General features: G+C 39.7%; 1 protein-coding gene across 16 annotated transcripts in view; it reads right to left on the reverse strand.

The window, feature by feature from the left end:
• Positions 1–12,272, reverse strand: part of CELF1 (CUGBP Elav-like family member 1) — a 64,325-nt gene that overhangs the window by 18,052 nt on the left and 34,001 nt on the right. For 10 of the 16 annotated variants that reach the window (XM_048308255.1, XM_048308264.1, XM_048308256.1 and 7 more), the window contains 8 exons: positions 11,967–12,154; positions 11,108–11,190; positions 10,652–10,700; positions 7,370–7,504; positions 7,094–7,173; positions 6,548–6,709; positions 5,127–5,208; positions 2,079–2,207 (listed from right to left, as the gene is read on the reverse strand). In XM_048308255.1, coding sequence (XP_048164212.1) covers positions 2,079–2,207; positions 5,127–5,208; positions 6,548–6,709; positions 7,094–7,173; positions 7,370–7,504; positions 10,652–10,700; positions 11,108–11,190; positions 11,967–12,154 — 908 coding nt within the window. The remainder of the gene's footprint in view (positions 1–2,078; positions 2,208–5,126; positions 5,209–6,547; positions 6,710–7,093; positions 7,174–7,369; positions 7,505–10,651; positions 10,701–11,107; positions 11,191–11,966; positions 12,155–12,272) is intronic. The other 6 variants (XM_048308263.1, XM_048308262.1, XM_048308259.1 and 3 more) reach the window with 3 other exon arrangements.

Here is a 12,272-nt window from a genome sequence, read left to right on the forward strand (position 1 = left end):
CCTTCATGATAACTGAATTGTTAACACACAATCATTTATTGATATTACTGACCATCAGAAGGTTATTTGGATTCAGCACAGAAAGTACTGGAAAATGGGCTGCTCCCCACCCCCTAGCCCCTCCACCAGCATGATAAAAAATGGAACAGACTCCTCAAATATGTCTCTCGCCAAGGAAAAAGGAACCTGTGTAGTTCTGAGGAACAGCCAAAATTCACAGAGGGGAAAACAATTCCAAAGAACTGCTCAATAGTAGCATAACTTCATTTGAAAGGGACCTCTGTGGATCACCCTGTCTAGCAGTCTGCTCAGAGCTGGTCTAACCTCTGAATTTGAAAGGGTCCTTTCTGATTGCATTCTCAGTCTCTGAAATGATGGAGATTCCACAGCCCCTCTGGCATCTTGTTCCTGAGCTTGATCACTCTTGCCATTAATTTTATTCTTCTATCTAATCAGAATTTTCTCGGCTGCAACTTGTGCCCATTGCCCTTGTCCTTTCACTGCATGCTTCTGATAAGGGACTGTTTCTGCTTTTTCTAGCACATCTGACATTTGAACTTCACAACCTGCCAGCCCCTTTCTCCACCTCAACAAAACAGAGAACAAACTTGCTGCAGTCATTAGACATGACAGCCAATAAGGAAATCTTAGTTCTAAATGCCAGCACAGCAAATTGTAACCTGACAAAGCATGAGGAAATAAAGGAGAAACTCTCAGATATATTCACCTTTGTGCTTCCTTTATGATGAAGAAGCATTAGTGGGTTATAAATGCAGCTCTTGTGTAGTCTGAACTTTTCACTGTTTTTTGGTTTTGTTTGTTTTTTAATTATAGAATAGGATACATAGCTGGGGGTCAAGATAAATTTTAAAATTTCAATCTTTTAAGGATTGCAGACCACAAAGTTCTTATGTAAATAATGTCCAGCAACAGAACACTCTTTGAACTAAACGCTTCCTTGGGAATTTCTTTAAGTAGAAAACTGTGCAAAGCACCCATGGTTTAATTCCCAATCATGTGACATAAGGTTTTCTAAACAGCTTTTCCTTGTAATCTCTTTATAATCTCTTAGCCGGCTCCTTGGTCCTCCTACGCAATTCAAAATCTACATGTGGAAATTTAAAACCCCCTCCCCTCCAGCCCTCTTTGGTCTCTCACAATCACAGGTGAGGATGTCAACTCTGTAGGATAGAAGCCAGAGATGCTGGAAAACTGACACCCTGAAAATAGAGGGTCTCCCTTCTCATGCCAGGATTTAGTAAAAACTCGAAATAGGATAGAAATAACTGAGTAGAATACTGATCCTTGTTTGTGACAAAAACTTAGCAGGTCTGCCATAAGCACAATTGAATTTATTTTAGTTTTTTGCTTGTGGCATTTAATGATCACTTTTAACAATAAGGCAGCAAAAAAACACTACTTGGACATTCTAGTATCTCTGGTTAATATACATATTCTAAAGTTAAAAAAACCCAACCCAAAACAAACAAAACACATAAAAGCCACACAAAAGGAAGATACTGATTTTTATGTGCAACTCATACATTAAGTTCTAGACAACTACTTTCCAGTAAAAGTGCTAGGTGTCTGTTTATACTACTTTTATGAGGAAGTTATAATATTCTTATCTTCATTAATGGAATAGAAACTGTATTGTTCTAGTGCACAGAATGCATTACCTCATGCTAAAGGCATTTTCTCTTTCCATATTGAGAGGAACAGGATGTATTTACCACAGTGCCTGCCTAAAATCACAGATAAACCAAATATGTGATGGAATTGCAATAACATGACTGGAAGGAGGTCACCTACCTTTCTGCTTCATGATGACCTCAAAAATTCTTTTTACTCTAAATTAATCTGACCATTTGGAGGAAGAGACACAGCAGGTAAAAAAGCCTTTGCTGGTGGCAAAGATATCTACCCTGAACAGAGGCCAGTGAATCTACTAGTAAACTGTTTATCTATTAAAGATCAACATGAAAGTGACAAAAAGGGATAGACAAAACAGGTGACATCTGTCCTGAAAGCACTTCCAAGGCAATGCATGTCAGGCTACAGCACGGGCAGTCTCTTACCTGAGCTGGTGAGCACACTCAGGGGGCTGCTGGAGGAGGTGAGTGCAGCGGTGCCACTCGGTGTGTTCTGAGCTGCACTGGCTGCAGCTGCCAGCGCGGCCAGGTTCTGTAACTGCATCGCATTCAGTCCTGCAACACAGGCAAGAATGTGGAGTTTCTCCTGTAAGAGCCACCATCACGCAAGGGTAACAGATCCAGCAACCTCATCACAAGGGAGGAACAGGAAGGAGCTTAAAAGCAACAGGCTTAATGCTAGTTACTGCTCTTTTCTACATTGCAATTCCATGCTATAATTAAAAAGGTTTTGTTTGGCCAGATAGATGTGATTTGGGAAGAGGCCAGGTAGTCATTACCTCAGATGGAGACGCCAAAGTACAGAAATTTTCAAGCAGTGTTCTCTCCAGTCAACAAAAGCATAAGAGTGAAGTCAGGGTCTGAGAGCTCATGCACTCTCATTGTCCCTCCACGCTCTTTGTATGGGGACAGCAGTAACTGCAAATTCTTTCACGAAGGCCTCACACCACAGTGGCCACAAAGTAATGGTTTTAACCCACCATCAGCTGAGCACCAGCATGTTTTGTTTGCTCCCCCTGGCAGCCAAGAAGCAGCAGTCAATTGTGAGACAATTGTTAAGTGGCAAGTCCTGACCACAGATCAGCCAATGTATGTGTAGGCTGGTCAAACACACTGGCAAGGAAAACAGGAAGCCTCAGGCATGCTGTGCATAGGGAGCACGGAATACTGCAGGGGGAGGAAGGGACCCCTGTGCTTATGAATTTTACTGGTCAATTTATTCATCTGATTCACCTTCATCTTGAACCATCCTTTTTGAATGAAACCATTTGGTCAGTACTGACTGTACTTTGTCCTCTTTTCCTGCCACAGAATTATCACTAAAATGGATCTCCTCCTTAATTCTGTATTTTAGCCATCCTTGGGTAGACTAGCCCCATTCTTCCAATTCTGCCTCCCCTCACTCTTCCCTTACCTTCCATTTTTTTTGTCTCTACCTTTGATTACTTTAACAATTCCTCCTCTCTTCATCTGACTTCAGACAACCTCTAATATTTATTCCCAACATAATTAAAAACAAAACTAAATTAATCACCCTTAATTTAACAACATCAGAACATCCTAAGCAGAGGTGGTATCTCATCTTTTGGATACTTGGTAAGACCTTGGGAGCAAAGCACACAACTCAAATAATTAAAACATCAGTTTTGTAATTTAAGCATGTAAACAGACAACATAAGAATGTGACAATGCAGTATAAACTAATTATTTTCTAAAATAATTATAATACCCTTAGGATAGTTTGTTTGGGTTTTTTAACTTTTTAAATTGTTTTCTCTTTGTGGCAGGGTCTGTTTCCCTAGGCAAATTTAGTTCCCAAAACAAGTGGATTCTGCCTTTATTTAGATACACAAGATTCCATTGTAACATAAAAGCAGGAAGTTAAAATCAAAAAGTTTTCTATTTTCCTTTTATTGTGCTACAGAGGGTTAAAAGTGCAAGTGTTGGAGCTAATGAAGAACAGAGCAGCTTGTTCCTTACTGAAGCAGTTTGTCATGTGCACACAGCACCTGTCCTCTTGTCATCACACTGTTTTCCCATCTGCTTTTAAACAGCTTCAAGATTAAATTTTGTTTACAAAGTCTGACATAGTTTGGGATCTAATTACCTACTTAATTTTTCTTTCTATGAATTTCAAGAAAGGAGATCAGCTGAGATATTATCAAGACCTTAAAACTACAAATTTTTTGTAGAGAATCACAGATTTGGAAAAACCATGCAACATGCTATTTATACGTCTGGTTTCTCAATTTTTAATTTTTTTTTTTTTTTAATAGTGAAGACAGAATTACCCTGGAAACTTCTCAGTCTCAGCTAGTTACCCCCTTCCCTCTGCTCCAGTCCTTACTGTTGTACTTTCTCCTTTATTACATCTTGTTTTTAAGCAGACACAGGAGGGGAAAAAAGGCAGCATCATGTGCATAACAAAATAGATCATCACCACACAGGATATTAGTGAAACAGACTTTTAAAAAAATTGCTTTTTGCAAGAGTCTTAGATCTAAGAGCTCTGAAGAGGTAGGTATAACATGAAAGAAATCAAAGTAGGAAGCTGAATTTAGAATCAACTTCCAGTATAAATCAAAATTCTTACAAGGGAAAATATAACACTTCGCAAAAGCTTGTAATTGTTACTGATGGGTGCACCAGCCAACACAAGTCAATCTACAAAGACACTTTTGGATGAACTTCTCCACAGACAGGGCGTGTGATATTGGCAATCACCATAAAACTCCAGGAGGCAATTTGAAAAGTTAAAAGTGTTCAGTATTAAAATCAAAACTATAGGTTTTTCTGCCAGCAGAAGAGTTTAGGTAATGTGGTGAATGGAGTTGCTAACGTGTTTTATTATTCCCAACTGTGTGAAGACAAAAGGGACAACCAATCCAGGACTGCTATACTCAGTGAATATTCTGACTAGCAGTCCACAGCAAGGAATTGGGCTCATATCTGTGAAGCTGATATTTCCCTAACAGCAATGGCATAATTAACTGTAATTCAAATGAATGAATAGAAGAATCTGAATGAAGGACTAGCTCACGTTTCTAACAACAGTGTATTTCCAACTTCCATGCTTTGTCCTTAAATACATTGAAAATGGGAAAACTAAGAATCTAGTACCACTGAATACATGTGCATTAGTGCCTATTTCAAAACACAGTTCATCATGTATGCACCTGTTTGCATGAAAACAAATACAGAGAGCATTCTTTTTGCTATCCATAAGGGAAGATAATTTTAAATGCCAGAGGTTGGGTAGATACCACCACTTACCTTGGGGACAAGAGTTAACTAAGATTAAGAAGGAACATCCACACTTGTAGCAGAGAATTCCTGTCATTTCAAAGGAGTTGGTAAACTCAGGACTACTTATTTCAAATGAGATTAAAATGCCTACAGCCTTTTGGCTACTTTCTCTACCCTTGTTCTCTTTTGTTTGGCACTGAATTTGTCTTCTGGTGGAAAAAAACTCACCTCCCATGGGGTGGAGGCTGCTCAGTGTGTTCAGGTTCCCAGATGAAGCAGCTGCTGTCTGCTGAAGGAGCTGCAAATAAAGCTAGACATTACACCAAAAAACAAAACAAGAGTGAGAGTGAGGGCTGGCTCTGCTTCTGGGAGAAACTGCATCACACCACAGCCAGAGCGCCGTCACAAATGAATTCCTGCAGCCCATGCACCACACCATAGCAAAGCGTAAAGAGAATTCTCTGAACAATACAGCCAGAGCACCACCACGGTGAAGCTCCACGTAGCCCATGCATCACATTGCAGCCAAAGCAACAGCACAATGCTTTCCTCACTCAACAGCATCAATGCTGAGGGAAAATTATAGCCAATACACCAAGACAAAACCAGCAGAATAAGTAGTGAGAGAGAATTTCTATTCAAAGCACCTAAGGCAGGATTGCCACCCCTAAGGATATGCTACCTCAAAACAGACTTTACAGCTGACACTGCCAGCATGGGATAAATGGCAATGCCATATCAAAACCAAAGAGCCACCATGAGAGAGAACCTCCTCTACTTTCCTTATGCACAGTAGATGTGAGAGACATTTCAAGCCTCAGCTCAGAAGCTATTTAGAGATTTCCAGTTCCTTTCTCCATTAACTAGTTGGTGTTATAAAAAAATTCCAATCTACCCAAACTAAAAAAGTAGTAAGAGAATTGCCCCATTTCAACTATACACCATACCAAGAATGAGTTGAAATTTTCCTTTTCTGTTCCTCAGACTTTAGTTTGCATAAATACAGTTCTCAGAGCTACTCTGGCAACCCACATAAGTCAGAGCACATCAGTTTTTGAAAAGTTCATCCTTTAGGGACCCAGCAAAATCAACCAAAATGAAACTACAGTCTACTTTCTGTTACATCATTTTTGCTAAAGAGAGTAGTTTCTCTCTATTTTCTGTAGGGTTTGTCTTTATTTGGTTTGGTTTTTGTTGTTGGGGTTTATTTACTCTGTTTCCAATCTGATCTTTTCTATTTGGACAGTACCAAGTACTGTTCCAGGTTACACTGGAAGAGGATGACGGAAACAAAATGATAAAGGAATACAAGAACTATGCCATCAGATAGACATGAAAAGGGCATTTATATAGTAAACATTGAGGCAGTAGTATAAAAAAGAAAAAGCACATTCTACAGAACACAGGAGAAAACCCCAAGGTTTCAGTAATTAGGGCTACTGTGACTGGGGTTGAAATCCTCCCTTAAATGTATCCCAGCTAGATGAGAGCACATAACACAGTTTCAGCCTTCTCATCCACAAAATGGGGATTAAGAACCCAGCTCCTATCTACCAGGAGCCTTCTAAAAATGAATATATTAAACATTGCAAGACAGTCAGACACTGCAAACCCTGAAGAGATGAAAACAGATCAAATCAGAAACTCACTGCTAAGTACTGGGGTCCAAGTGTGTTGAGACCAGCCAGGTTTCCCCATATTGAGGCAGCACTGATCTGTTGCATTTGTTGCTGAAGTTGCTGAGCAATTCGTTTCTGCTCTTTGTCCTTCTGCGTGTCTGCAAATTTTACAACAATGGGAGAAGAGCAACCCTGCAAACAGCAATTCAAACAATTACATACTTGCTATCCCCAGCAGTCACAAAAATACTGCATTAAGACCCAGTCATTGGAAGCATTTCCCTCCTCCTCTATGCATACATGCAGACACACAAATATTCAAATAGCACATTTTATCAAAGGCTCAAAATCTTGTTTGCTTTTAATTCTATTTTGTATTTTGGTATTTTCTCTGCAGATGAAGTTTCTATCTCAAACACTAAAAATAGAGCAGAATAAACACAAAGGTCCAGGAGCAGTATTTGTGAAGAAACACACAACTGCACTTATCCTGCTCTCTGCTCTCTAGTCCTTTAAACTCCATAGTGATTGTCTGACAAATTACATCTGCTCCTGACACCCACTAACTTGTTTTACCTCCATGGTTTGTGCTTGGTGCATTGCTTTGATTGCTGTTTGTGCCATGGCTCTTGTTGTAAAAGTCACAAATGCACAACCTGGGGAAAGAACAAAAAAGAATCAAGTTGTTCACTACCTCCACAACTATTGGGGTGAATACAGGAATGAAAATGCTTACTGGGCAGAGAGGGGGTGTAGGTGGGAACCACTGAAAAAGCTCAAATGCCAGGTTGAGTTGCAAAAGGCAGCCTCCAGCATCCTCAAACTGCCAAAAAAGCTTCTTGCTTTGCTTACCTCGGCTCAAGCCATCCGGGCCCCGTAATATCCTGCATTCTTCAATCTGCCCAAAGGGGGAGAACATCACTCGAATATCATTTTCATTGCACTTCTTGGATATCATTCCAATAAACAACTTCCTATCTTCTACTGCTAAGGAATCAAAAGATAAAAAGTATTACCAGCAAATATGTGCTTTCTAGATCTTATTTTGTCAAGTCTTCTCCATTAACTGCGGTTATTTCCCTTGTATTTAGGATATGGACTTATCAAAACCAGATTCCCAGTAATGGACTGTTTCTTCAATTTAAGAGGATGCATATGAGGTACTTTAATGAACCTCATGGATGCCTGTTTTATGATTTGATGTTTCTAACTTGCTGACTACTTTTAGCTTGTGAAGACTGTGAACAACAGGAGTGTAAAAAAAAAAGGAAAAAAATATGTCAGATTCAGCACTTCTCTGTACCTCTTCAGTTCCAGGAGAAAGAAGGCTTGAATGTGGTTTATTGGAGTACTTTGATCGTCTTTCCTCTGCCTATTCTATCTTTAGACTGCCAACATATACCTAACTGCATATAAAAAAGCAAGTGAACTGCAGAAAGCTTCTTTCTAGCCTCCTGCCAATCACTTGAATTTAGATATGCCCATTTCCTCATGCTCCTCTCTCAACAGTGGAAACAACAGCAGTTGCTAAAACAGACCACTTTTACTTCTGTTAGTGATACACCCATTCTGATCTGCACCAAAAGCACGAAAATAACACCTCAAATCAAACCATGGACTGTGTGGTACTGTTTCTTGGCTCTACATACTGATGCTACTAGATATATTAGAGTTGAAGAATACTTGTCAGTGTGCAAACTGTTTTAAAATAAATGGGTCAGAAAGACACTTCTCTTAATTTTTCAGTTAGTTGTTACTAATGTCAGCTGAAAGTCACTTGTGGGAGCGGGGTAAATTTGAATTCAGAGCAGAATTTTATACTCTCGATTTACTTAAGGATGCTAATCACCTCTGAAACACTTTCTTTTAAAGGATGAAGCAAATTATATATACCTCTTGAAAATACAAAACCGTTTAGATATACGACATTCATCACAATATAAAATATAGTATGATGAAGGCTCTAGCACATTTTGAAGCTTCAATAAAGTCTTCTCCTATTCAGTGCTATAGTGAGGGGAAATCAACTCATTTGTTGAGTCTTCTATGGTGCTGGAAAGGAAAACTCCAAACTATTCCAGCAGACACAGCTTTAACTGGCCATTAAATCTTCATGCTGTACCCAATTCACTTTCTGGTCTTAGAGCAGAAAGCTGCTTTCAAATCCTTTTAGCAGTCCATTTTAGTTCAAGAGATCCAGACTCCCTCTTCTAAGTGGCAAGTTCCAATACTTTCATAACTAATGCTTTCTTATTTATTGTTGTCACCTTCACTTGTTATTACACTCAAGAGTTAAATAATAGCCTCAGAATTACCATCCTAAAATTCCATTAAATACTTTTCTCTCTTTCCATTATTTTCCCAGGATATTTGTATGTGTGTTTGTATGTAATGCAAGATCAGTTTTAGTTTAGAGAACCTATTCTGTTCTCCTCCCAACAAAATTCAAAAGAATTTCTCCTTTCTAGATATATTTACACAGGAACATGTCCTGTATACCCATGGAGGAATCTGCAGATGGAATTACTCTTACTATATGCTACCCATTTATTCCATCTTCTGTTTTCAATTATATTAAGAGGTAAGCTTTCTCGAACCAGGACTATCTTCTCCATGATGCGACACAAACTACTGCAAATGAAGAAAATAAAATTTGGCCAAGCCTAGATAGGCTGAAATGACAGGATGCTAAAAGCTTTCTTTGCTTATGTTGCGACAAAACAGATACATGCATGTATGTATGTATATAAACTCACAAGGAAATGCATGGATAAATGATCATTTACCCAGTGGTAGATGCTAAATTCTTCATCCATCTGAAATGGCCAATGTGTAGATATAATCCATATTTCTTTTCTACTGAACTGCTGTTAATTCTCAACCTCTCTTGTGTGCTACAAGAAGTATTTTTGACTCCTACCCTAGCTGCAACAGGCCTTGCTTCACATTGGACAAACACTTGAAAAGGCATTTCTAGATTTCATACAATCATAGTTTCGTTTGGAAAGGATCTTAAAGATCACCTAGTTCCTTTGACTAGACCAGGCTGCTCAAAGCCCCATCCAGACAGGTCTTGAACGCTTCCAAGGATGGGGCATCCACAGTTCCTCTGGGTAATCTGTTCCAGTGTCTCACCACCCTCACAGTAAAGAATTTCTTCCTAAAATCTAATCCAAATCTCTTTCGGTTTAATACTGTTATTCCTTGTGCTATCACTAGACTCCTAGATTAACAATCCCTCCACATCCTTCTTCTAGGCCCCCTGCAGGTACTGGAAGGCTGCTAGAAAGTCTCTCTAGAGCCTTCCCTTCTCCAGGCGGAACAATCCCAGCTCTCTCAGCCTGTCCTCATACGGAAGTCGCTCCATTCCTCTGATTATCTTGATGGCCCTTCCCTGAAGGTGCTTGAGCAGGTCGATGTCTTATGCTGGAGGTCCCAGAGCTGGATGCAGTACAACAGGTGGGGTCTCATGACAGCAGAGAGGGAGAATCACCCCTTCAACCTGTTGCCCCTTCTTTAGATGCAGCCCAGGATATGACTGGCTTTCTGGGCTGCAAGTGCACACTGTCTGTTTGTATTCAGTTTTTCAGCCACCAATACCCCTGAGTCCTTCTCAGGGCTGCTTTCCATCTGCTCATCACCAAAGCTGTATCCATGTTTGCAGGACCTTGCACTTGGCCTTGTTGAACTTCGTAAGGCCAGCACAGGCCCACCTCTCCAGCCTGTCAAGGCTCCTCTGGATGACTTCCTTTCTCTCTAGGGTATCAACCACAGCACTCAGCTTGACATCACCCATAGGCTTGCTGAGAATGCACTCAATCCCACTGTCCATGTCCCCAACAAAGATTTAAACCACCTTAGTACAAAGAAGAACTCACTGGATGTTTCCCTAACTGACAACGTGGTTCTACCACAAGCAGCAGAGGGGGAGATACTCTGAGTCATGGAATTTTAGAGACATCACTCACACTACCTACTGTATTGAAAACACACCTTTCTCTTTTCACTTTTTTCTTTAAAAAATAAGGCCTCAAATTCAAGACTTCATCAGAAGCTGTTAAGCAAAAGGGAAATCCTCAAGCTTCCTGACTAGCACAAATGATGACACCAAACTTGGACTTTAGTAAAGCTTACCATTACTCTTTTCGCTGTCAGCTGGTTTCATCTGGATAGGATGGTGCATCTAAAATGTAAAAAGATTATTTAATCCCAGATACATTCACTTCGTGCTATATGAAATATAAGCCATAAGAATTGTGAAAGAAAGAAATTGTAGCCCAAATTGCCTCTAGAGAGGTGCATACGTAACACTACAAAAATTGCAGGAAGAAAGGCCTTCCTAATTATATGCCATCATTCCTCCTCAGAGTATTATAAAAGCCATGCCCACCCACTTCACTACCATATTATTCTGTTGAATACTCCAAAATTCTCATAAGATCTGTTATTATATAGATCTCATAACACCGATCTTTTGAATAGCTTTTTTTACAACATTATTTTAGGCAACACAACTTGTTTGTACTTCAGTGGCGCTGGAGCTCAGAGAAACAAGACAGAGTTGTGAAGAAAGCAGGGCTCTGCTCTTACCCCTGGGAGGATCTTCATGTTGTGAAGAGCATTCTGTGCTTCTAGTGCAGCTTTACGGGTATAAAATGTAACAAAACAGCACCCTGCAATTGAAACAAAATGCTCGCCAGGAAAGAACACTCAATGTTGGAGTGCTGTACAGGAATTGCAAGCCTCACTTCCATCCTTCCAATGCAAGATGTATAAGTAGAAGAGGTTAGGCACTGACACAGGTAGGTGCTACTGATTGTGACAGTTTAAAAAAGATTTCTGAGTGTAATAAAATAGAATATGTTCAGAACTGACCCAACATCACTACTATACCATTAAAACAAACACTGAGATACATCTGTCGGCTACTTCATTTTCAAACTCAGTTATTTCCTAGTACCAAAACCCTACCTAGCTTCACATGAAATATTGCATGTAACTGAACTGCAAATCCAGGCACAAAATTCAGTAATACATGTTTACAAGTATTCGATTTACATGAACGACTAAGACCTCAATTTCATGTTTTGCCTAAAACTGTGTCCCATCCAGCAACATTTTGATCATACCACAGCATCACAGTGATGCTCTGGAGCAACACAGTATTAACTGGATGTTTTGCTTTGCAATTATAATCCATACTCCTCAAGCAACTCCATCACTGCTGAACTCTAAAAAAAGAAATTATTTTTCTCAGCTAATGACTGGATCATAATTCAAGCATAATTATACAAATACACTGAAAGACTTTATAAAATCTGGGCTTGCATGCACACCTGGTCACACTGAGCTCCTACAGGGCTGTTTGAATAAGCACACAGCTAAGACTGCAACTATGAGAAAGTGGCTGAAACCCCAAGTCTCTCAAGAGAAGTGCAGAAGTTCTCACCTTTGCTTTGAGGAGGGTTTTGGCTCCTGTCCCGCAAGACATTGATTTCATAGACAGCACCATACTGTTCAAAAAGTTCTCTTAGATCCTTCTCACACCAGCTCCGTGGGACTTGACCCACAAACATTTTGATAGCATCTAGATCAGGTTGGTCTGGGTGATCCAGTGTGCCATTCATTTTCTTAGAGCTATGAAAAACAAGAAGCAGTTTCTAGTTTATATCTTCCTACAGTTTCTAGACAAAAGCACGCTTACAGCAAAATTGAAGAAAAAATAAATTTCTACGCATATATAAATGTGGATGAT

The sequence above is a fragment of the Corvus hawaiiensis genome, chromosome 6 (genome assembly GCF_020740725.1).
Source record: "Corvus hawaiiensis isolate bCorHaw1 chromosome 6, bCorHaw1.pri.cur, whole genome shotgun sequence".
Taxonomy (NCBI): Eukaryota; Metazoa; Chordata; class Aves; order Passeriformes; family Corvidae; genus Corvus; species Corvus hawaiiensis.